Raw genomic sequence first — 25334 nt, 5'->3', positions numbered from 1 at the left:
TGCTCCCCTTATTTCCTATGAACTCAATCCAACCCTCAAGATAATATACAAATACATCAGGATACGAGTACATAACAGGTCAGAGATATGGGGTGTAATGACATGTAGTATTGTAATGTATTTATGAACCTTTATTGAACCTACCTGAATGAACCCCGTCTGTCTGTTTTATGGTTAGATGTGCCAAATAAAGACCCAGCACAACTCACTATTAATTCTACAAGTACTTTATTTAGCATGTGACAGCATCTGTGGTACAGGCACCATTTGGGTCAAGTAAAACAGCAGTGAGCTCTGAACAAAGAGAGATCAACATCTAGATCAACACATACCGGCATTAGGAGCCAGTACCTAGACAAGAGTACAGGTGATGATCAACTGTGAGGGTTAAGGCCAACTGGAAAACTACCCTGGGTTAAGAGCAACTGGAAATCTACCCTGGGTTAAGGCCAACTGGAAACCTACCCTGGGTTAAGGCCAACTGGAAACCTACCCTGGGTTAAGGCCAACTGGAAACCTACCCTGGGTTAAGGCCAACTGGAAACCTACCCTGGGTTAAGGCCAACTGGAAACCTACCCTGGGTTAAGGCCAACTGGAAACCTAACCTGGGATAAGGCCAACTAAAAATCATACCATGTTTTAAGGCCAACAACAAAAAACTACCCTGGGTTAAGGCCAACTGGAAACTTACCCTAGGTAAAGGCCAACTGGAAACCTACCCTGGGTTAAGGCCAACTAAAAAACCTACCCTGGGTTAAGGCCAACAACAACAAAAACTACCCTGGGTAAAACAAGCCGGAGAGGAGATCCCTCACAGCGCCTGAAGAAGTGAAGTGCAAACGGTATAAAAACTAAGGGAGCAGAACAGTATCTTTCCACAAGAACATAAGCAGAAATACGTACAGGTCCTTCCGAAAGTATTCACTTGACTTTATTCCACATGAAAAATTAAACAAATATACAGCATCTTGATTGGGTAAGTAATTTAACCCCGAGTCAATACACATTAGAATTACCTTTGGCAGTGATTACATCTGTCTTTCTGGGTAAGTCTAAAAGATTTGTACAATATTTGCCCATTATTCTGTAAAGAAAAGAAAAAAAGATTCAAGCTCTCAACTTGGTTGCTGATCATTGCTAGACATTTTCAAGCTGCTTTAAGTTAAACTGTAACTGGGCCACTCAGGAAAATTCATCGTCATCTTGGTAAGCGACTCGTGTATAATTGGCCTTGTGTTTAAGGTTATTGTCCTGCTGAAAGGTGAATTCATCTCCCAGTGTCTGGTGGAAAGTAGACTGAACCAGGTTTTCCTCTAGGATTTTGCCTGTGCTTAGCTCCATTCGTTTCCTAAAAAAACTCCCTAGTCCTTGCCGCTGCCAAGCACACCCAGAACCTGAAGCCACCGTCACGCTTGAAAATATGGCGAGTGGTACTCAAGTGATGTGTTGGATTTGTCCCAAACATAACGCTTTATTCAGGACAAAGTACAGTTCTTTACATTTTTTTTGTAGTTTAACTTTAGTGCCTTATTGCAAACAGGATGCATATTCTGTACAGGGTTCCTTCTTTTCACTGCGACTTCAGTTCGTATTGGTGAAGTAACTACAATGTTGTGGAGCCATCCTCAGTGTTCTCCTATCACAGCTATTAGACTCTGTTTTAAAAAGTCACCATTGGCCGCATGGTGAAATCCCCGAGAGGTTTCCTTCCTCTCAGGCAACTGAGTTAGGAAGGACGCCTGTTTCCTTGTAGTGACTGGGTGTATTGATACGCCATCCCAAGTTTAGTAACTTCACCACGCTCAAATGGATATTCAATGTCTGCTTTTTCAAAATGTTTACCCCTCTACCAATAGGCGGCCTTCTTTGCGAGGCGTTGGAAAACCTCCGATCTTTGTGGTTGAATCTGTTACATTCACTGCACAACCTTACAAGATGTATGGGGTTGGGTGGGTGGTACAGAGACGAGGTAGTCATTCAATAATCACGTTAAGCACTTCAGGCAACTTAAGCACTTAGGCTTGCCATAAGAGGTTGAACACTTGACTCAAAGGACATTTCAGTTCAATTTAAATGTGTCAACAACAAAAAATTACATAATCCACAGACAAAAATGGGATATTGTGACAAAATCTGTTAAAAATCCATTTTAAATTCAAGCTGTAACAACTAAATGTGGAATAAGTCAAGGGGTGTGAATACTTTCTGAAGGCCCAGGTTGTGCAGACATGGCAGGACAAAACATTAAAAATCCTCTTAATTATACAGTATATGGCCACGCCGGCATCTATGAAACTACAAGGCATACTGTATTGATCATCTTTCATTTGTTAAAGTGTCCACACGTGGAAAAAAGGCTCATGTCCATTTACCAAGGCCATATTTATTTATTTATTATATTTTATTGCGGTTTTAAATTCTAAACATTTCTTCACAAATAGAAAAAAATATATATGTCTTGTAAAAGCTTGTCAATAAATTGGTGCTTCAGTGTCGTAATCCTCACAGTACAGATGACAGGATAAACATACTATACAAGTATTGCAGTTGGATGCCCTCCTCTGCCAACAATGTCAGAATGTTTTCCCATCGTAACAGAATTGTGTCGTCGTCTTCTGAGCTGGGCTGGGTAATGGCTCACTAACATGGAGAACCAACTATTGGTAAGATGGAGAGAGGAGTGGGTCAAACTAACTAAACTGAAATCAGTTTCCCTCCTCTACTTGAGAAAAGCATCAAGCTTCTTCTGGATATTATCAAAACAGTCCATTCCCATGTAGTCCGCCTGGCCTTGCTCCCATTTCTGCTTGCGTTCCTCCGATGTCTCGGCTGACATGTATGGCTCGCTGTGATGGGAGTCATGTGATGTGCTGCGTCCCTGGAAGAGAAGAAGAAAAACAAAACAAACAAGAATATTAGAAGGGAGCGATTTTATAAATTATGGAACAAGCCATAAGATTAAGAGGTCTGGAGAAAAACACGGGTTCCTTTGCAGTCAGTGCAGCTACAGAACAGTAGCACAGAACTAAAACCTGGCATTTATACAGCAAGACATTTCCGCTACTTTCAAACCATCCATCTACTCGATCGTCAGAGAACACACAGCTATAGTATTAGCAAAGCCAGGTTTTTGTTGTACAAACAGATTGTCCACAAGAAGCAGCGATAGTTAGTGACCAGGTGTTGTCCGTTAAGCCCAGCGTCACAACCAACTAGTCTTCATCATACCTTCCATCCACCTTCCTTGTGACTATTGATCTGTGACCATGATCCAGGCCAGTGACCATGGCGGTTACAACTTTCTTTGACAGAGGACTGGAACTTTAGACGGACGAATGAGAGGGTTAAACATCAATAGCCTTCAGGGCTGAAGTAGCACTACATTTTAGAAACACTAATCATAATAAATATATAATATATTTTAGGTTTTAATTCATTCAGGTGTTGGGTCCAACATTACTTTTACTAACAATAAGCATCCAAGTAGTCACTTAATTCAAATTGTTGTAGCTGTTTGATAACGGTTTCCGTAGAGGAAGGACAAAAGGTTAATACTTCTAGACGAACTTCCACACAGCCAGAGTGGAAAGGCTGGTCTCCATATCCCTCCATCATCATGGGCACCACAGAGGAAGAGTAGAGGATCCACCAGTCCAGGAGGAAGCTGGGATGTGTGGAAGTCTCCTGGATGTCCCCGCTGATCCTCTTGGTCTTGGGGTCGTACGTGTAGCTCCACGGTTTGGTCTGACCCAGGAAGTGGACCACCTTGGCGTTTCCACCGTATCTGGAACAGAATGAGTGTTCATTTACTCTTGTTGTGAATGTAACTTATATCTGGCAGTTAAAGATTGTTGTAAATGTTTTGGTTTGACAAGTTTGAACACGCACAGAGACAGAGAGAGAGACAGAGAGACAGAGAGAGAGACAGAGAGAGAGAGACACAGAGAGAGAGAGACACAGAGAGAGAGAGACACAGAGAGAGAGAGACACAGAGAGAGAGAGACACAGAGAGACAGAGAGACAGAGAGACAGAGAGACAGAGAGACAGAGAGACAGAGAGACAGAGAGACAGAGAGAGACAGAGAGAGACAGAGAGAGACAGAGAGAGACAGAGAGAGACAGAGAGAGACAGAGAGAAGTGAAGATGTGAAAGGAGCGAGAGCTCAACAGGTGAAAAAGCGAGAGCCAGGGGAGAGAATAGCCACTGTGAGCAGCAGAGGTATAAAAAGTATTTAAAACAGAAGACCTCTATTTCGTCCTCTGGTCTCGGCTCTGTGGAGCTCCAGCTGAATATCTAACCCCATGAGGCTACCCACCCCCCCCCTATAACCTGACGTTATGGCATCAGCACACTCATGTGACTGTATCGCCTTACGCCTACCCCGATCTCTCGCAGCCCAAGAACCACTTTCCCTGCCAGGCGTTTCACAGGTAGTCTACTATTGAGTCACTGTTGTTGGCTGAGCTTCTTCCCTCCTAAGGTCATTGGCTGCACCCTGATGCAATCTAGTTAGCATAATAAATAAAAAAATCCCATCTAAAATCTGTCAGTTTTAAAAACGACAGATGTTTTGTTGCATTGGATGCTTCTTAAAAATGGACCACATCCGCCTGTCACAGCTGCAGTGAGAGAGAGAGAGAGAATCAGAGAGGAGCTTTAAAGTCGTCTGTAGCGTCCCAACGGTTTGGCCTACAAAACTATTATGACCCCTCTATGGAAAGAGGAGACTCAAGAACGCGATGGCGTTCTCCATTTTGCTCTCTAATAGCAGTAAGGACTATCTGTTATTCAATGTGTTTCTATGGGCTAACAGCAGTAATCTGTTATTCAATGTGTTTCTATGGGCTAATAGCAGTAATCTGTTATTCAATGTGTTTCTATGGGCTAATAGCAGTAATCTGTTATTCAATGTGTTTCTATGGGCTAACAGCAGTAATCTGTTATTCAATGTGTTTCTATGGGCTAACAGCAGTAATCTGTTATTCAATGTGTTTCTATGGGCTAACAGCAGTAATCTGTTATTCAATGTGTTTCTATGGGCTAACAGCAGTAATCTGTTATTCAATGTGTTTCTATGGGCTAATAGCAGTAATCTGTTATTCAATGTGTTTCTATGGGCTAATAGCAGTAATCTGTTATTCAATGTGTTTCTATGGGCTAATAGCAGTAATCTGTTATTCAATGTGTTTCTATGGGCTAATAGCAGTAATCTGTTATTCAATGTGTTTCTATGGGCTAATAGCAGTAATCTGTTATTCAATGTGTTTCTATGGGCTAATAGCAGTAATCTGTTATTCAATGTGTTTCTATGGGCTAATAGCAGTAATCTGTTATTCAATGTGTTTCTATGGGCTAATAGCAGTAATCTGTTATTCAATGTGTTTCTATGGGCTAATAGCAGTAATCTGTTATTCAATGTGTTTCTATGGGCTAATAGCAGTAATCTGTTATTCAATGTGTTTCTATGGGCTAATAGCAGTAATCTGTTATTCAATGTGTTTCTATGGGCTAATAGCAGTAATCTGTTATTCAATGTGTTTCTATGGGCTAATAGCAGTAATCTGTTATTCAATGTGTTTCTATGGGCTAATAGCAGTAATCTGTTGTTCAATGTGTTTCTATGGGCTAATAGCAGTAATCTGTTATTCAATGTGTTTCTATGGGCTAATAGCAGTAATCTGTTATTCAATGTGTTTCTATGGGCTAATAGCAGTAATCTGTTATTCAATGTGTTTCTATGGGCTAATAGCAGTAATCTGTTATTCAATGTGTTTCTATGGGCTAATAGCAGTAATCTGTTATTCAATGTGTTTCCATGGGCTAATAGCAGTAATCTGTTATTCAATGTGTTTCTATGGGCTAATAGCAGTAAGGACTATGTGTTATTCAATGTGTTTCTATGGGCTAATAGTAGTAAGGAAAAATATTTTTTTGATATTTTTTTTTGTTGATCAATCAAGGGGTCTTGAAATTCAAAAATCAAAAATGGCTAAAATGATCCTTGTTATGACCTTAAAACAATTCCTTATAGTTTAGTAGAACCCCTCCCTGCTGCGACAGGGCTCCGACAGGGCTCCGACAGGGCTCCGACAGGGCTTCGACTCTTACGAGTTCATGTTTTGGCAGGGAATTATAGACAACCCCTCAAATATTTAGTTTGGGATTTAGCAGAATGTTTCTCAACGTAAGAAATAGAGATATATCTAGATAATAGTTACACACCATTTATCACATGATTACATACGGTTTGAATGCTGGAAGGTAGGTGTAGATTGAGTACATACTGTTTGAATGCTGGAAGGTAGGTGTAGATTGAGTACATACTGTTTGAATGCTGGAAGGTAGGTGTAGATTGAGTACTTACTGTTTGAATGCTGGAAGGTAGGTGTAGATTGAGTACATACTGTTTGAATGCTGGAAGGTAGGTTTTATCCTTTATGCTGAATTTCTCTGTTTAATGCTGGAAGGTAGGTGTAGATTGAGTACATACTGTTTGAATGCTGGAAGGTAGGTGTAGATTGAGTACATACTGTTTGAATGCTGGAAGGTAGGTATAGACAGTACTTACTTATTGAATGCTGGAAGGGAGGTGTAGACTGAGTACTTACTGTTTGAATGCTGGAAGGTAGGTGTAGATCGCTATGCTGCTGAGGTTGTAGATGAAGGGGAGGTGTTTTGATATATCCGCTGTTGCCCAGTTACTGAAGTAGCCATTCAAGACCCCCTGGTCTCCTCCTAGAGAAAAGAAAAACAGCAGTTAGCAACAAGTGTAAAATAGGGAGCACAATATATAAATATATAATATATATATTTATATAACAATATATAAACAGCTTGCTACATTGTCAGTAATATAAATAGACCGGACAGTGAGGCCAACACTAAGCCCACCACAGTGAGGCCAACACTAAGCCCACCACAGTGAGGCCAACACTAAGCCCACCACAGTGAGGCCAACACTAAGCCCACCACAGTGAGACCAACACTAAGCCCACCACAGTGAGGCCAACACTAAGCCCACCACAGTGAGGCCAACACTAAGCCCACCACAGTGAGGCCAACACTAAGCCCACCACAGTGAGGCCAACACTAAGCCCACCACAGTGAGGCCAACACTAAGCCCACCACAGTGAGGCCAACACTAAGCCCACCACAGTGAGGCCAACACTAAGCCCACCACAGTGAGGCCAACACTAAGCCCACCACAGTGAGACAAGGTTACACAGTGAGACCAAAGTTATTTTAAACAGGCGTTGTGAAACGGAAATTCATCTTCATAATATTCTCTTCACTACGGTTGCAAAAAGGGAGAGTATATATATATATATATATATATATAAATCTCAGCAAATAAAGAAACGTCCTCTCACTGTCAACTGTGTTTATTTTCAGCAAACTTAACGTGTAAATATTTGTATGAACATAAGATTCAACAACTGAGACATAAACTGAACAAGTTCCACAGACATGTGACTAACAGAAATTGAATAATGTGTCCCTGAACAAAGGGGGGGGGGGGTTAAAATCAAAAGTAACAGTCAGTATCTGGTGTGGCCACCAGCTGCATTAAGTACTGCAGTGCATCTCCTCCTCATGGACTGGACCAGATTTGCCAGTTCTTGCTGTGAGATGTTACCCAACTCTTCCACCAAGGCACCTGCAAGTTCCTGGACATTTCTTGGGGGAATGGCCCTAGCCCTCACCCTCCGATCCAACAGGTCCCAGACGTGCTCAATGGGATTGAGATCCGGGCTCTTCGCTGGCCATGGCAGAACACTGACATTCCTGTCTTGCAGGAAATCACTCACAGAACGAGCAGTATGTCTGGTGGCATTGTCATGTTGGAGGGTCATGTCAGGATGAGCCTGCAGGAAGGGTACCACATGAGGGAGGAGGATGTCTTCCCTTTAACGCACAGCGTTGAGATTGCCTGCAATGACAACAAGCTCAGTCCGATGATGCTGTGACACACCGCCCCAGACCATGACGGACCCTCCACCTCCAAATCGATCCCGCTCCAGAGTACAGGCCTCGGTGTAACGCTCATTCCTTCGATGATAAACGCGAATCCGACCATCACCCCTGGTGAGACAAAACCACGACTCGTCAGTGAAGAGCACTGTCTGCCAGTCCTGTCTGGTCCAGCGACGGTGGGTTTGTGCCCATAGGCGACATTGTTGCCAGTGATGTCTGGTGAGGACCTGCCTTACAACAGGCCTACAAGCCCTCAGTCCAGCCTCTCTCAGCATATTGAAGACAGTCTGAGCACTGATGGAGGGATTGTGCGTTCCTGGTGTAAACCCTTTCCAATGAAGCTCTATAAAGTTATTAGAATTTTTACAAATGATCTTTGAAAGACAGGGTCCTGAAAAAGGAACATTTCTTTTTTGCTGATATAGATAGATATCTAAAAACTTTGGTAGTAGACCAGTAAACTACCATAATTTTGGCATCTTCAAAGGACAATTCTCTTGGACCATATGGTCTATCTACTAGAAACAGGGAGACACAACACTATCTAGTATCTATCTAGTATCTATATCTAGTATCTATATCTAGTATCTATATCTATATATACACACACCAAGTTATTCAAGTATAAATTACAATAGATTGCCATACATTTTCTGTTAATTACAAAAATTCCTGAAGATTCCAGTAACTGGTGTAAATTAGCAGTAGCTTTGCTACTCTTCACCAAAGAAATACAGTCACTATAAAACAGGTTGGCATACAGACAGACTAGCACAGCCAATGCGGACAGCTACCGTCAGGAAAAACATACTTCCTATGAATGACGTGGTTCTCACCTAGCTACCTTCAAAATGGAGTTGCTCTGTAGTGTCTGCTAAATAAATAAAATATAATCTAACGAGGGGAGAGATAATGATTTATGGTTGTCTGAATAGATCTGCTTCAAAAACGGGGATGGCGCCCAAAGCCTAATCGCTGTAGATTTAACCGGTAACAGGTGCATGACGCATGGTTCAGCTGGCTGTCAGTCTCATTCAGCCGTCTATCCAACCATACACCTGTAACTCCTAAAGCCATGAGGCTTTCTGCCAACACAACCTCTAAAACCTAGTTCACACTGCAGGCCTTCATGCACAAATCAGTTTGCTTTTTTTCTAATCCGTTTTGGAATACTGACTGTCCAAACAGCAAGACAAAAAAATTTAAAATGACCAAATCGGATGCATGCGTCATAGTAACGCCAGGTGCGCGCGTTGCCGACGAGGCTACGCTAGTCGTCATTTAACGCCAGGTGCGCGCGTTGCCGACGAGGCTACGCTAGTCGTCATATTAACGCCAGGTGCGCGTGTTGCAGACGAGGCTACGCTAGTCGTCATAGTAACGCCAGGTGCGCGTGTTGCCGACGAGGCTACGCTAGTCGTCATAGTAACGCCAGGTGCGCGTGTTGCCGACGAGGCTACGCTAGTCGTCATAGTAACGCCAGGTGCGTGTAGGCTGATTGGAGCGCCACCACCCACCAACCTTTCACAAAGTGTGTAGCTAAAAAGTGACAAAGTCATAGTGTAAGAACACTTTAAGCCTCAAAGGATAAAATGATCCAACTTTCAAAACCAGTCCTTTTTGGCATCAGTTAACTGGCTAGCTAGGCAGCTGTTGAGCACATGCAATAATTTGTAAACAATTAACAAGTCTGTTAGCTACCACGTGTTCTTCTCAAACTATCAGAGTAGCTAACAAGCAAGAAGATATGCCAAATAGTCTAAAAATCACTTGAGGGCAAATAATTAAAAAAAATCTCATTTGACCGTTCAGACAAGTCGTATGGCCAGGAATCACCTACGAAGGTGGTTTAAAGTGTGGCTTGAAATATCAGATTCCATGTGCTCTTTGGCTGTTCAGACTGCAGGAAAAACAGACTAGAGATCAGATTCCATGTGCTTTTTGGCTGTTCAGACTGCAGGAAAAACAGACTAGAGATCAGATTCCATGTGCTTTTTGGCTGTTCAGACTGCAGGAAAAACAGACTAGAGATCAGATTCCATGTGCTCTTTGGCTGTTCAGACTGCAGGAAAAACAGACTAGAGATCAGATTCCATGTGCTTTTTGGCTGTTCAGACTGCAGGAAAAACAGACTAGAGATCGGATAAGCAACTACAACAAAAAAGAAATTGGGTTTGAAACTGCCAACAACGTGAACAAGGCTTTAGTCAGCAGACTGCTCCGTCCTGACAGGATAAAAACGGGATGTTCACAATCACAACGTCTACATAGAGGGCATTCGGAAAGTATTCAGACCCGTCGACTTTTTCCACTTTGTTACATTACAGCCAAATTCTAAAACTGATTAAATTGTATTGGTCTCAATCTAGACACAATACCCCATAATGACAAACCAAAAACATGTTTAGAAATTTTTGCAAATGTATTAAAAACAGAAATGTCACAATTACATAAGTAGTCAGACCCATTACTCCGTACTTTCTGTTGAAACACCTTTGGCAGCAATTACAGCCTCGAGACTTCTTGGGCATGACGCTACAAGCTTGGCACACCTGTATTTGGGGAGTTTCTCCCATTCTTCTCTGCAGATCCTCTCAAGCTCTGTCAGGTTGAATGGGGAGCGTCGCTGCACAGCTATTTTCAGGTCTCTCCAGAGGCGTTGGATCAGGTTCAAGTCCGGGCTCCGGCAGGGCCACTCAAGGACATTCAGAGACTTGTCCCGAAGCCACTCCTGTGTTGTCTTGGCTGTGTGCTTTGGGTCGTTGTCCTGTTGGAAGGTGAACCTTCGCCCCAGTCTGAGGTCCCTGAGTGCTCTGGATTGCTGCACTTTGCTTAGTTCATCTTTCCCTCAATCCCGACTAGTCTCCCAGTCCCTGCCGCTGAAAAACATCCCCACAGCACGATGCTGACACCACCACCACCGCTATGCTTCACCGTAGGGATGGTACCAGGTTTCCTCCAGACGACACGCTTGGCATTCAGGCCAAAGAGTTGAAGCTTGGTTTCATCAGACCAGAGAAACTTGTGTCTCATGGTCAGAATCCTTATTGGCAAACTCCAATTGGGCTATCATGTACCTATTACTGAGGAGTGGCTTTCGTCTGGCCATTACCGTGAAGGCCTTATTGGTGGAGTGCTGCAGAGATGGTTGTCCTTCTGGAAGGTTCTCCCATCTCCACAGAGGAACTCTGGAGCTCTGTCAGTGACCATCGGGTTCTTGGTCACCTCCCTGACCAAGGCCCTTCTCCCCCGATTGTTCAGTTTGGCCGGTCGGCCAGAACTAGGAAGAGTCTTGTTGGTTCCAAACTTCTTCCATTTAAGAATGATGGAGGCCACTGTGTTCTTGGGGACCTTTAATGCTGCAGAAATGTTTATGGTACCCTTCCCCAGATCTGTGCCTCGACACAGTCCTGTCTCGGACCTCTTCGGACAATTCCTTCAACCTCATGGCTTGGTTGTTGCTCCAACTTGCACCCTGTTAACTGTTGGACCTTATAGACAGGTGTGCCTTTCCAAATCATGTCCAATCAATTGAATTCACCACAGGAGGACTCCAAGTTGTACAAACATCAAGGATGATCAATGGAAACAGGAAGCACCTGAGCTCAAATTCAATTCTCATAGAAGGGTTTGATAAATTAGCAAAAATGTCTAAAAAGCTGTTGTCGCTTTGTCATTACAGGAAGTGTTGAGATTAAAAAAAGGTAGTTTTTTTTTTAGTTATTCTAAAATGTATTAAGGCTGTAACATAAAATGTGGATAAAGTCAAGGGGTCTAAATACTTTCAGAATGCACTGTACACTGAATAGACAGACTAAAAAGTTCCCTGTGTGTACACGTACTGACTGCTGTCTGGATATTGATGGGGGTTGTCGTTCAGTAAACACAGCACTCTGCGCTCTCCAAAACAGCGCGCCGGGCCGTCCCAAAACAGCGCGCCGGGCCGTCCCAAAACAGCGCGCCGGGCCGTCAAAGTTGTGTTCTTGTAGGTCTGTCCGTTTCATTTAAAGACACCATCCGCTACTTTGTGCAGGTCTCCCTCCAAGACCTGGCCGGTGACCACTACACACATTACCCACTATCGACTAGCCGTAAATACCAGACACTGTACCTTTAAGAGACGGCCATGGCCATGCTCTCTGACATGTGAAAAGGCAAGGAGTTGGCAGGAGGAAAGATGACTAGAGTCCGGTGGATTTAAAACCCACCGACAAGATTAGCACGAGTCACAGCCTAAAAAACATCAACTGTAACTACTATCCCAGCAGGAAATACATCCAGCCACTACACATCCGAGCACATTCACTCGTTGGGTTCAAGGCGCCAGCTGAAGCATGCAGATGCGTTGCACCATCCAGAGATATAAATAGGAAAAGGAGTGTGGCTGTCACTATAGGACTAAGTCACTATGCATTAGCTGTACATGCAGTCACCACCCAGAGATGTATTTCTGGGTCTGGGCAGCCTGGCTGATAGTACCAGCATGTAGCGTGGAAAAGATCACATACAGGACATAGAGTACAGCCTCCAGAGAGACCCCTGCATTCCTCTGGTAACTCCCTGTCATGGGAGGGGGGAAATCTGGTAGCTAGATGGCCCTGGAAGGTGTTGAAGCGGGGGTCGGGTGTTGAAGCAGTTCCCTTTAGGCTTCTATAGTAGTATTACCCATATATACTGAACAAAACCTTTTAAAAATGCAACAATTAATTTTTACTGAGTTACAGTTCATAAGGAAATCTGTCAATTGAACTAAATTAATTAGGCCCTAATCTATGGATGTCACATGACTGGGCAGTGGAGCAGCCATGGGTGGGCCAATCAGAGTGAGTTCCCCCCCCCCCAAAAAAAGGGCTTTATGACAGAAATACTCCTCAGTTTCGTCAGCTGTCTGGTCTCGGATAATACCGCAGATGAAGCCGGATGTGGAGGTCCTGGGCTGGCGTGGTTAAACGTGTTCTGCGGTTGGACATACTGCCAAATACTCTGAAACGACGCTGGAGGCGGCTTATGGTAGAGAAATGAACACATGATCTGACAACAGCTTTGGTGGACATTCATGCCGTAAGCAACTCTTGAGAAATCTCTGGCATTGTGTTGTGTGACTAAACTGCACGTTTTAGAGTGGCCTTTGTTATCAGATTACGTTATTGTTTTATTGTCCACAGCACAAGGTGCACCTGTGTAATGATGCTGTTTAATCAGCTCCTTGATATGCCACACCTGGGGATGGCGGTGTAATGCAAAAGTTTTGCTTTGGCGGTCTCTTGCATGGTTTGCCCTGATATCAGTAGAGATGACCGCTCTGGACCGGTACCCCCTGTATATAGCCCCGCTATTGTTATTTACTGCTGTTCTTTAATCATTTGTTATTCTTACTTTATATTTGTTAGTATTTTCTTACAACTGCATTGTTGGTTAAGGGCTTGTAAGTCAGCATTTCACTGTAAGGTCTACACCTGTTGTATTCAGCATTTCACTGTGAGGTCTACTACACCTGTTGTATTCAGCATTTCACTGTAAGGTCTACTAACCTGTTGTATTCAGCATTTCACTGTGAGGTCTACTACACCTGTTGTATTCAGCATTTCACTGTGAGGTCTACTACACCTGTTGTATTCAGCATTTCACTGTGAGGTCTACTACACCTGTTGTATTCAGCATTTCACTGTAAGGTCTACTACACCTGTTGTATTCAGCATTTCACTGTGAGGTCTACTACACCTGTTGTATTCAGCATTTCACTGTAAGGTCTACTACACCTGTTGTATTCAGCATTTCACTGTAAGGTCTACTACACCTGTTGTATTCAGCATTTCACTGTAAGGTCTACTACACCTGTTGTATTCAGCATCTCACTGTGAGGTCTACTACACCTGTTGTATTCAGCATTTCACTGTAAGGTCTACTACACCTGTTGTATTCAGCATTTCACTGTGAGGTCTACTACACCTGTTGTATTCAGCATTTCACTGTAAGGTCTACTACACCTGTTGTATTCAGCATTTCACTGTAAGGTCTACTACACCTGTTGTATTCAGCATTTCACTGTAAGGTCTACTACACCTGTTGTATTCAGCATTTCACTGTAAGGTCTACCACACCTGTTGTATTCAGCATTTCACTGTGAGGTCTACTACACCTGTTGTATTCAGCATTTCACTGTGAGGTCTACCACACCTGTTGTATTCAGCATTTCACTGTGAGGTCTACTACACCTGTTGTATTCAGCATTTCACTGTAAGGTCTACTACACCTGTTGTATTCAGCATTTCACTGTGAGGTCTACTACACCTGTTGTATTCAGCATTTCACTGTGAGGTCTACTACACCTGTTGTATTCAGCATTTCACTGTGAGGTCTACTACACCTGTTGTATTCAGCATTTCACTGTAAGGTCTACTACACCTGTTGTATTCAGCATTTCACTGTAAGGTCTACACCTGGATTACTTGGCACGTGACAAATACAATAATGATTTGGGGGAAATGCCATGGCGGTCTATTTAGACCTGGGCGTGGCGCTACCAGATATGTGCTTGACACCTGGGGTGTATTCATTAGTCGCCAGACCGTTAAAAGTTGCTGCAAAACTATTACCCTCAACTCTATATACCGAACAGAACAACAAAACAGGGAGGAACCTACCTACATTTGTACAATAAATTATTTTTTTTTATAAAAAAAAAAGTGGGCACTTCCCAGAAGACATCTTTTTACCCCTTTTGTCCCCAAAAAATGTCATGGTATCCAAATTGGTAGTTAGTTTTGTCCCATCGCTGCAACTCCCGTACGGACTCAGGAGAGGCAAAGGTCGAGAGCCATGCGTCCTCAGAAAAACACGACCCAGCCAAGTGTGTCACTGCTTCGTGACACAATGCCCGCTTAACCCGCAAGCCAGTCGCACCAATGTGTCGGAGGAAACACGGTACAACTGGCGACTGTGTGCATGCGCTCGGCCCGCCACAGGAGTCGCTAGAGCACGATGGGACGCAACGGGAGTTTTTCCTAGCCACCGTGCTTCTACACCTGCATTGCTTGCTGTTTGGGGTTTTAGGCTGGGTTTCTGTACAGAACTTTGAGATATCAGCTGATGTAAAGAAGGGCTTTATAAATACATTTGATTTGATGTATTTCAAGGCCTACCTTCAAACTCAGTGCCTCTTTGCTTGACATCATGGGAAAACCAAAAGAAATCAGCCAAGGAAAAAAAAAAAAAACTGTAGACCTCCACAAGTCTGGTTCATCCTTGGGAGCAATTTCCAAACACCTGAAGGTACCACGTTCATCTGTACAAACAATAGTATGCAAGTATAAACACCATGGGACCACGCAGCCGTCATACCGCTCAGGAAGGAGACGCGTTCTGTCTCCTAGAGATGAACGTACTTTGGTGCGAAAAGTGCAAATCAATCTCAGAACAACAGCAAAGGACCTTGTGAAGATGCTGGAGGAAACAGGTACAAAAGTATCTATATCCACAGTAAAACGAGTCCTATATCAACATAACCTGAAAGGCCGCTCAGCAAGGAAGAAGCCACTGCTCCAAAACCGCCATAAAAAAGCCAGACTACGGTTTGCAACTGCACATGGGGACAAAGATTGTACTTTTTGGAGAAATGTCCTCTGGTCTGATGAAACAAAAATAGAACTGTTTGGCACCAATGACCATCGTTATGTTTGGAGGAAAAAGGGGGAGGCTTGCAAGCCGAAGAACACCACCCCAACCGTGAAGCACGGAGGTGGCAGCATCATGTTGTGGAGGTGCTTTGCTGCAGGAGGGACTGGTGCACTTCATAAAATAGATGGCATCATGATGACAGAAAATTATGTGGATATATTGAAGCAACATCTCAAGACATCAGTCAGGAAGTTAAAGCTTGGTCACAAATGGGTCTTCCAAATGGACAATGACCCCAAGCATACTTCCAAAGTTGTGGCAAAATGGCTTAAGGACAACAAAGTCAAGGTATTGGAGTGGCCATCACAAAGACCTGACCTCAATCCTATAGAAAATTTGTGGACAGAACTGAAAAAGTGTGTGAGCAAGGAGGCATACAAACCTGACTCAGTTACACCAGCTCTGTCAGGAGGAATGGGCCAAAATTCACCCAACTTATTGTGGGAAGCTTGTGGAAGGCTACCCAAAATATTTGACCCAAGTTACCGTAATTTCCGGACTATTAAGCGCACGTGAATATAAGCCGCACCCACTGAATAAAAAAAATAAATATATATATATATATTTTGAACATAAATAAGTCGCACATGTCTATAAGCCGCAGGTGCCTACCGATACATTGAAACAAATGAACTTTACAGACTTTAACGAAACACGGCTTGTAATAAAAAATTAGCAGTAAGCTTTAGTTGTCTTTTTGCACTGAGTCAATTCCTCACGCTGCTGTTTCCAACGTCTTATCATCGACTCCCGTGCAGCAGCTCTATTTCCTTTTCCAACAGCCAGATCAATCGCCTTCAACTTGAAAGCTGCATCATATGCATTTCTCCGTGTCTTTGCCATGATGAGGGTGACAAAATGACTACCGTAATCAGAATGATGGGAAGTTTGAGAGCGCTCGATTTAATCTAAACAGTAAACAAAAAAGTTGGTTGACCTTAACCCGTTCGGCAATTTCATTGGTCTAATGAAAGCTTCATGCCGCCAAAAAAACTGAGCACGTCACAGAATGTTTTTTTTAAGAAAGAATTTGAAAGCGGGAAAAATCCATATTAGCCGCGTCATTGTTTAAGCCGCGAGGTTCAAAGCCTGGGAAAAAAGTTGTGGCTTATAGTCCGGAATTTACGGTAAACAATTTAAAGGCAATGCTACCAAATACTATGAGTATGTAAACTTCTGACCCACTGGGAATGTGATGAATGAAACAAAAGCTGAAATAAATAATTCTTCACTATTATTCTGACATTTGATATTCTTAAAATAAAGTGGTGATCCTAACTGACCTAAAACAGGGAATTTTTACTAGGATTAAATGTCAGGATTTGTGAAAAACTGAGTTATATTTGGCTAAGGTGCTGTCACGTCCTGACCAGTAAAGGGGTTATTTGTTATTGTAGTTTGGTCAGGACGTGGCAGGGGGTGTTTGTTTTATGTGGTTTGTTGGGCTATGTTTAGTTCATTGGATTGACCTTCAATTGGAGGCAGCTGTTCTTCGTTGCCTCTGATTGAAGGTCCTATTGTATAGGGGGTTTTTGTGCTATGGGGGTTTGTGGGTAGTTGTTTCCCGTTTTGTGTCTGTGCACCTGACAGGACCGTTTAGTGGCGTTCATTGTTTTGTATACGTGATTTGTTTGTTTTTCCTAAATGAATAAAGAAGATGAGTATACACACGTTCCCGCTGCACCTTGGTCCTTACGACAGCCGTTACAGGTGCATGTAAACCTCTGAATTTTTATTACGGATCCCAATTACTTCCTGCCAAGGCAGCAGCTACTCTTCCTGGGGTCCAGCAAAATTAAGGCAGTTTATACAATTTTAAAGACATTACATTCACCGATTTCACAGCACTGTGAGCCCTCAAGCCCTTACTCCACATCTACTGTACTAAATAAAGTGTATGTGTAGTGCATATGTTATCGTGTGTGTGTCAATGTTTGTGTTGCTTCAGTCCACGCTGTTCCATATCTGTTTTTTTAACCAACTTTTACTGCAGCAGCTACTCTTCCTGGCGTCAGTTACTTGATGTGGAATAGAGTTCCATGTAGCTCTATAGCTCTATTTAGTACTGTGTGCCTCCCATAGTCTGTTCTTCTGGCTGGAGTGTTTCCGGACATATTCAATCTCTCCTTATCTCAAGTCTGCTGTCCCCACATGCCTCAAGATGGCCACCATTGTTCCTGTACCCAGGGAAGCAAAGGTGACTGAACTAAATGACTATCGCTCCGTAGCACTCACTTCTGTCATCATGAAGTGCTTTGAGAGACTAGTCAAGGATCATATCACCTCCACCTTACCTGACACCCTAGACCCAGTTCAGTTTGCTTATCGCCCCAATAGGTCCACAGACGATGCATTCGCCATCACACTGCACACTGCCTTATCCCATCTGGACAAGAGGAATACCCATGTAAGGATGCTGTTCATTGACTACAGCTGAGCATTCAACACCATAGTACCCTCCAAGCTCATCATCAAGCTTAAGGTCCTGGGTCTCGACCCCACCCTGTGCAACTGGGTCCTGGACTTCCTGATGGGCCGCCCCCAGGTGGTGAAGGTAGGAAACAACATCTCCACCCCGCTGATCCTCAACACTGGGGCCCCACAAGGGTGTGTTCTCAGCCCTCTCCTGTACTCCCTGTTCACCCATGACTGCTTGGCCATGCACGCCTCCAACTCAAATAATCAAGTTTACAGACGACACAACAGTGGTAGGCTTGATTACCAACAATGACGAGACGGCCTACAGGGAGGAGGTGAGGGCTCTCGGAGTGTGGTGTCAGGCAAATAACCTCACACTCAATGTCAACAAAACAAAGGAGATGATCGTGGACTTCAGGAAACAGCAGAGGGAGCACCCTCCTATCCACATCGACGGGACAGTAGTGGAGAAGGTGGAAAGATTTAAGTTCCTCGGCGTACACATCACGGACAAACTGAAATGGTCCACCCACACAGACAGCGTGGTGAAGAAGGCGCAGCAGCGCCTCTCCAACCTCAGGAGGCTGAAGAAATTTGTCTTGTCACCAAAAACACTCAAACTTTTACAGATGCACAATTGAGAGTATCCTGTCGGGCTGTTTCACCGCCTGGTACGGCAGCTGCTCCGCCCATAACCGTAAGGCTCTCCAGAGGGTAGTGAGTTCTGCACAACGCATCACCGGGGGCAAACTACCTGCCCTCCAGGACACCTACACCACCTGATGTCACTGGAAGGCCAAAAAGATCATCAAGGACAACAACCACCCGAGCCACTGCCTGTTCACCCCACTACCATCCAGAAGGCGAGGTCAGTACAGGTGCATCAAAGCTGGAACCGAGAGACTGAAAAACAGCTTCTATCTCCAGACCATCACACTGCTAAACAGCTTCCATCTCCAGACCATCACACTGCTAAACAGCTTCCATCTCCAGGCCATCAGACTGGTAAACAGCTTCCATCTCCAGGCCATCAGACTGGTAAACAGCTTCCATCTCCAGGCCATCAGACTGGTAAACAGCTTCCATCTCCAGGCCATCAGACTGGTAAACAGCTTCCATCTCCAGGCCATCAGACTGGTAAACAGCTTCCATCTCCAGGCCATCAGACTGGTAAACAGCCATCACTAGCACAGAGAGGCTGCTGCCAACATACAAACATGAAATCACTAGTCACTTTAATAATGTTTACATATCTTTCATTACTCATATATATACTGTATTCTATACTATTTCTTAGTCTATGCTGCTCTGACATTGCTCATCCAAGTATTTTTATATTCTTAATTTCATTCCTTTATAAATTGTGTGAATTGTTAGACATTACTGCACTGACCGAGCTACAAACACAAGCATTTCTGTGTCAAACAAATTGATTTAACTACGGCCTACAGTCCAAACCACAACATGAGAAAGTCCTAAAAATGGCACACCAACAGCTGAGCAACACACCGTGGAAAAAATAAAATCTACATTTGAGGTGCAACAGTCCACCAGTTAAACCGTTACAGACACAAGGATGTATTGATTGTGCGCTAGGTGGAGGCGATGGACCTGTAACATGTGGCTAGTCCATTTATTGTACAGAACGGGAACAAGAGGACCTTTATATAGGCTACGTGTTCTACAGCACAGCGCTCCCCCAGCCCCCTATTCCCCCAGCCCCCCTATTCCCCCAGCCAGCCCCCCTATTCCCCCAGCCCCCCTATTCCCCCAGCCCCCTATTCCCCCCCCAGCCAGCCCCCCTATTCCCCCAGCCCCTTATAGCCCCCTATTCCCCCAGCCCCCCCCCCCAGCCAGCCCCCCTATTCCCCCGGCCCCCCCTATTCCCCCCAGCCAGCCCCCCTATTCCCCCAGCCAGCTCCCCTATTCCCCCCCAGCCAGCCCCCCTATTCCCCCAGCCCCTTATAGCCCCCTATTCCCCAGCCCCCCCCCAGCCAGCCCCCCTATTCCCCCGGCCCCCCCTATTCCCCCCAGCCAGCCCCCCTATTCCCCCAGCCAGCTCCCCTATTCCCCCCAGCCAGCCCCCCTATTCCCCCCCAGCCAGCCCCCTATTCCCCCCCAGCCAGCCCCCCTATTCCCCCAGCCAGCCAGCCCCCTATTCCCCCAGCCAGCCCCCCCCCCAGATACTAGATACTCCCCTTGAGGTTTTTCCCCTCTAGCAGAGCAGCTCCATAGAGTTAACATGGGGCCCATCTTCATTTAGAGGGGATGAACAGAGCTCAGCAGGAATGTAGCCCTCCCCCCCAGTATACCTGAACACAAAACCACAGGTCTACGGATACCTGAGGGAAGTTAGAGATCTGACCTGGACCGCATGCAGTAGAAAGAGGAAATTGAATAGAGGCACTTCAACCCATGACAGGAAGAGTCTTGTAATCTCTCCTGAACCATTTCATCACTCAGATATGCCTAACCGGTTGGCCAGCGCTATACAGCCAGTTTAAAGACCAGGCATAATAATGTTGGACCTGACTATGTAAGCATGAGTAAAATCATGTTTTACTCAGTCGTAGAGAAGGACTGGAACGCAAGAAAAGGTCAGAGGAACTGCAAGTCACGGCTACAGCGCAGCATGAAAAGACCGTCGCCGGCTAAAAATACTGCAGCTTTAGCCAATTAGCATACCCCACAACCTGCTAGCATATCGCTAGGCCATTAATGTGACATTCAACAGCACAGGGAATCCAGGGGGTTTAGAAACCAGTCTGAGGAGCAAGTCACACACACACACACACACACACACACACACACACACACACACACACACACACACACACACACACACACACACACACACACACACACACACACACACACACACACACACACACACACACACACACACACACACACACACACACACACACACACACACACACACACACACACACACACACACACACACACACACACACACACACACACAAACACAAACACAAACAGCTTGACATTAACTAATGATGCAACAGGCTCCTCCCACACAGCTAGGGTGGTCTACAGAGAGACTGCATTAACTAGTGAAGCAACAGGCTCCTCCCACACAGCTAGGGTGGTCTACAGAGAGACTGCATTAACTAATGAAGCAACAGGCTCCTCCCACACAGCTAGGGTGGTCTACAGAGAGACTGCATTAACTAATGAAGCAACAGGCTCCTCCCACACAGCTAGGGTGGTCTACAGAGAGACTGCATTAACTAGTGAAGCAACAGGCTCCTCCCACACAGCTAGGGTGGTCTACAGAGAGACTGCATTAACTAGTGAAGCAACAGGCTCCTCCCACACAGCTAGGGTGGTCTACAGAGAGACTGCATTAACTAGTGAAGCAACAGGCTTGTTGCTGGGCTGTAGTCCATAGTGGGCTGTAGTCCGTAGTGGGCTGTAGTCCGTAGTGGGCTGTAGTCCGTAGTCTATGATGCCCTACCAAGCAAAAAAGGCAGTAACTGCTCATAGCTTGGAACTGAGAAAAATGGCTTTAATTTACCTTGGTTTCACAGAAACTTTATGCAGTTACTGCTAACATGACCCCCGTTTTCTCCTGAACACAATAGAGGCAGGATACTTGTTCACATGATTAAGCATGTATTTAATGTAGCCAAAATTACATTCTCATTTTTCAGCCAAATGAGTTAGTTCCTGCCTTTTTGCTTGGTAGGGCAGAATGGAGAGACGACATACAAATTAAATGGGTCGTTTTTTTTTATAATTTTTTTTTTCTTTCTTCCCAGAGGTCCAGGTTTCTCCTGTGATACCAGCCCAGACAGAGAGACTAGATTCCTGCCAACAGTCACTTCAGTCGGCCAGAATGAGTCTGCTCTTGAAAGCACGTGGCACTATTAAGCAAACTAATTGGTGTCCCGAATCATAGATGGAATATTTTAGCCATATTAGAGATAGAGCTGCTTCACTGATTAATTGTTCTGATGAGGGTGGATAGCTGCGAGCGTTACTGAGCTAGCCAGACTAACTGCAATATGTTTCCGTTTTAAACAAATAAAAAGGTATTTATAAAGCCCTTCTTACATCAGCTGATATCTCAAAGTGCTGTACAGAAAGTACATACATGAAGCAGTGTTTTGTTTGGGGCCCAAAAGGCGATTTTCTTTTTAGTTAAAACCTGTAGCATATTCAAACATGCGTTAAAATATTCAGGTTAAATCTTCCTATTGTGGATGAGGACACGTCTGTACCAACAGGATTGGTAAAAATACACCATTTTACCTGATGACTGATCAGTACAAACCAGAACCAGTACCAACCAGAACCACCTCAAATAGTTACATGTAGCTCCACCCCAAACTGGCTCTCTGTGCTTATAAAAACACTATCAAAACCATGTCTGCCATGAAAGAGAACATCGTTCTCAGTCTAAACCTGTTCAATTCACCATGATGTGCTCCGAATGCTCTGAAGTACCATTAGACACAGAGAGACACAGAGAGACACAGAGAGACACAGAGAGACACAGAGAGACACAGAGAGACACAGAGAGACACAGACAGAGAGACACAGACAGAGACACAGACAGAGAGACACAGAGAGACACAGAGAGACACAGAGAGACACAGAGAGACACAGAGAGACACAGAGAGACACAGAGAGACAGCTAGGATGCCGACTCCATTTATATAATGGCCTGCCAACTGGTTACCTGAAGACCCACATTGAATTGCATAGAATTTTACTTTGGGTAGAAGTAAGGTCTACACCTGACTACAACAGGTGTAGACCTGTAGACCTTACCATGTATCGGTACCGAGTCAATGTGCGGCGGTACAGGTTAGTAATGAGGCTGTATACAGCCGGGTCCGGTACCGAGTCAATGTGCAGGGGTACAGGTTAGTCCAGGTAATTTGTAAAGTGACTCCACATAGATAACCAACAGGTGGGGGCGTTTGGAACCAAAACCAACAGGTGGGGGCGTTTGGAACCAAAACCAACAGGTGGGGGCGTTTGGAACCAAAACCAACAGGTGGGGGCGTTTGGAACCAAAACCAACAGGTGGGGGCGTTTGGAACCAAAACCAACAGGTGGGGGCGTTTGGAACCAAAACCAACAGGTGGGGGCGTTTGGAACCAAAACCAACAGGTGGGGGCGTTTGGAACGTTCTCACAACGCTACAAACCAGAAAGCTGAATAAAATGATACATTACCAGCTGGCTGTGTGGTTGGTCCTCCTGCAGGTAGGAAGGAGAGAAAAGATCCACAACTAGTGTCGTCAACCCCACCTTCAGTATGCTGGTCTGTGTAGAGTTTTGATTTCTGGCTTTTATTTTCAATTCGCACGTGACAAACGCCTCCACGTTACGGCCGAGCCCAACGCCTCCACGTTACGGCCGAGCCCAACGCCTCCACGTTACGGCCGAGCCCAACGCCTCCACGTTACGGCCGAGCCCAACGCCTCCACGTTACGGCCGAGCCCAACGCCTCCACGTTACGGCCGAGCCCAACGCCTCCACGTTACGGCCGAGCCCAACGCCTCACGTTACGGCCGAGCCCAACGCCTCCACGTTACGGCCGAGCCCAACGCCTCCACGTTACGGCCGAGCCCAACGCCTCCACGTTACGGCCGAGCCCAACGCCTCCACGTTACGGCCGAGCCCAACGCCTCCACGTTACGGCCGAGCCCAACGCCTCCACGTTACGGCCGAGCCCAACGCCTCCACGTTACGGCCGAGCCCAACGCCTCCACGTTACGGCCGAGCCCAACGCCTCCACGTTACGGCCGAGCCCAACGGCAAACGCCTCCACGTTACGGCCGAGCCCAACGGCAAACGCCTCCACGTTACGGCCGAGCCCAACGGCAAACGCCTCCACGTTACGGCCGAGCCCAACGGCAAACGCCTCCACGTTACGGCCGAGCCCAACGGCAAACGCCTCCACGTTACGGCCGAGCCCAACGGCAAACGCCTCCACGTTACGGCCGAGCCCAACGGCAAACGCCTCACGTTACGGCCGAGCCCAACGGCAAACGCCTCACGTTACGGCCGAGCCCAACGGCAAACGCCTCCACGTTACGGCCGAGCCCAACGGCAAACGCCTCCACGTTACGGCCGAGCCCAACGGCAAACGCCTCCACGTTACGGCCGAGCCCAACGGCAAATGCCTCCACGTTACGGCCGAGCCCAACGACAAACGCCTCCACGTTACGGCCGAGCCCAACGACAAACACCTCCAGCTGATTACAAGGAAACCTGCATCGGTCGACTACATTTGGCAATTTTTTTTTGACTTTTAAAAAAAAATTATTTAACTAGGCAAGTCAGTTAAGAACAAATTCTTATTTACAATGACGGCCTGGGCCAATTACACGCGGCCCTATGGGACTCCCAATAACAGCCGGTTGTGATACAGCCTGGAATCGAACCAGGGTCTGTAATGATGCCTCCACAGCCTACTGGCGCAACAGAAGGCCACCACTTCCCCGTGGATCCCATCTCCATCAGAACAGCAAACCAGTAAAGCGTCAATATAAATTGTACTCGACATTCTGCCCCCTGTAGAGACTGTTCACAGCGACTTCTTTCAGACTGATGTCCATGGCGAGCAGACAGACAGCGAGCAGACAGACAGCGAGCAGAGCAGACAGCGAGCAGAGCAGACAGCGAGCAGAGCAGACAGCGAGCAGAGCAGACAGCGAGCAGAGCAGACAGCGAGCAGAGCAGACAGCGAGCAGACAGACAGCGAGCAGACAGACAGCGAGCAGACAGACAGCGAGCAGACAGACAGCGAGCAGACAGACAGCGAGCAGACCACTGACGTACGTGCACAGCAGCCATTTCCAGTAGTAGTCGTAAGGCTGAGTCTTAATAAAATGGGCCTGGACATAAAGTCGTGGCCTGTAAAGAATAAGGTAGCATTTCAGCCCGGTGCTGTAGCCAAGACAGAGGTTACCATTCACCAGGGGTCTCACGGGATGTGCAGGGTTAATGTCAGCCAGTGACTCATCTGAAATTCAGCCCCACCCTGTAGAGCACCTCAGAATAACTCCCAGGGTTAGAGAGAGAGGGTGTCGTGACAGGAGGACCCTGTGTTCAGACTTTAAGCTTGATAAAGACCTTACTTAGAGGGAAAGTCACCCCTCCCTCTCTCCCGTACCCTGTAAAACACCTCAGAATAACTCCCAGGGTTAGAGAGAGGGTGTCGTGACAGGAGGACCCTGTGTTCAGACTAAGCTTGACATCCTACAGAACAGCAGACTGCTAG

General features: G+C 45.6%; 1 protein-coding gene across 8 annotated transcripts in view; it reads right to left on the bottom strand.

Moving 5' to 3' along the window:
• Positions 1–211: 211 nt before the first annotated feature.
• Positions 212–25334, bottom strand: part of glyg (Glycogenin-1) — a 39031-nt gene continuing 13908 nt past the window's right edge. Inside the window, exons 5-10 of one of the 8 annotated variants that reach the window (XR_006762660.1) lie at positions 23282–23305; positions 6611–6737; positions 3557–3785; positions 3230–3322; positions 546–2879; positions 212–433 (exon numbers count right to left, since the gene is read on the bottom strand). Coding sequence is in view for 7 of the 8 variants with exons in the window: in XM_045710473.1 (XP_045566429.1) it covers positions 2721–2879; positions 3230–3322; positions 3557–3785; positions 6611–6737; positions 23282–23305 (632 nt within the window). In the remaining variant the exon portion in view is untranslated. Of the gene's footprint in view, positions 2880–3229; positions 3323–3556; positions 3786–6610; positions 6738–23281; positions 23306–25334 lie in introns of all 8 variants that reach the window. The other 7 variants (XM_045710473.1, XM_045710474.1, XM_045710476.1 and 4 more) reach the window with 7 other exon arrangements.

This window comes from Salmo salar, chromosome ssa29 (assembly GCF_905237065.1).
Source record: "Salmo salar chromosome ssa29, Ssal_v3.1, whole genome shotgun sequence".
NCBI lineage: Eukaryota > Metazoa > Chordata > Actinopteri > Salmoniformes > Salmonidae > Salmo > Salmo salar.
The sequence above is the reverse complement of the archived record's forward strand: the minus strand, read 5'-3'. Positions and strand labels throughout refer to the sequence as shown.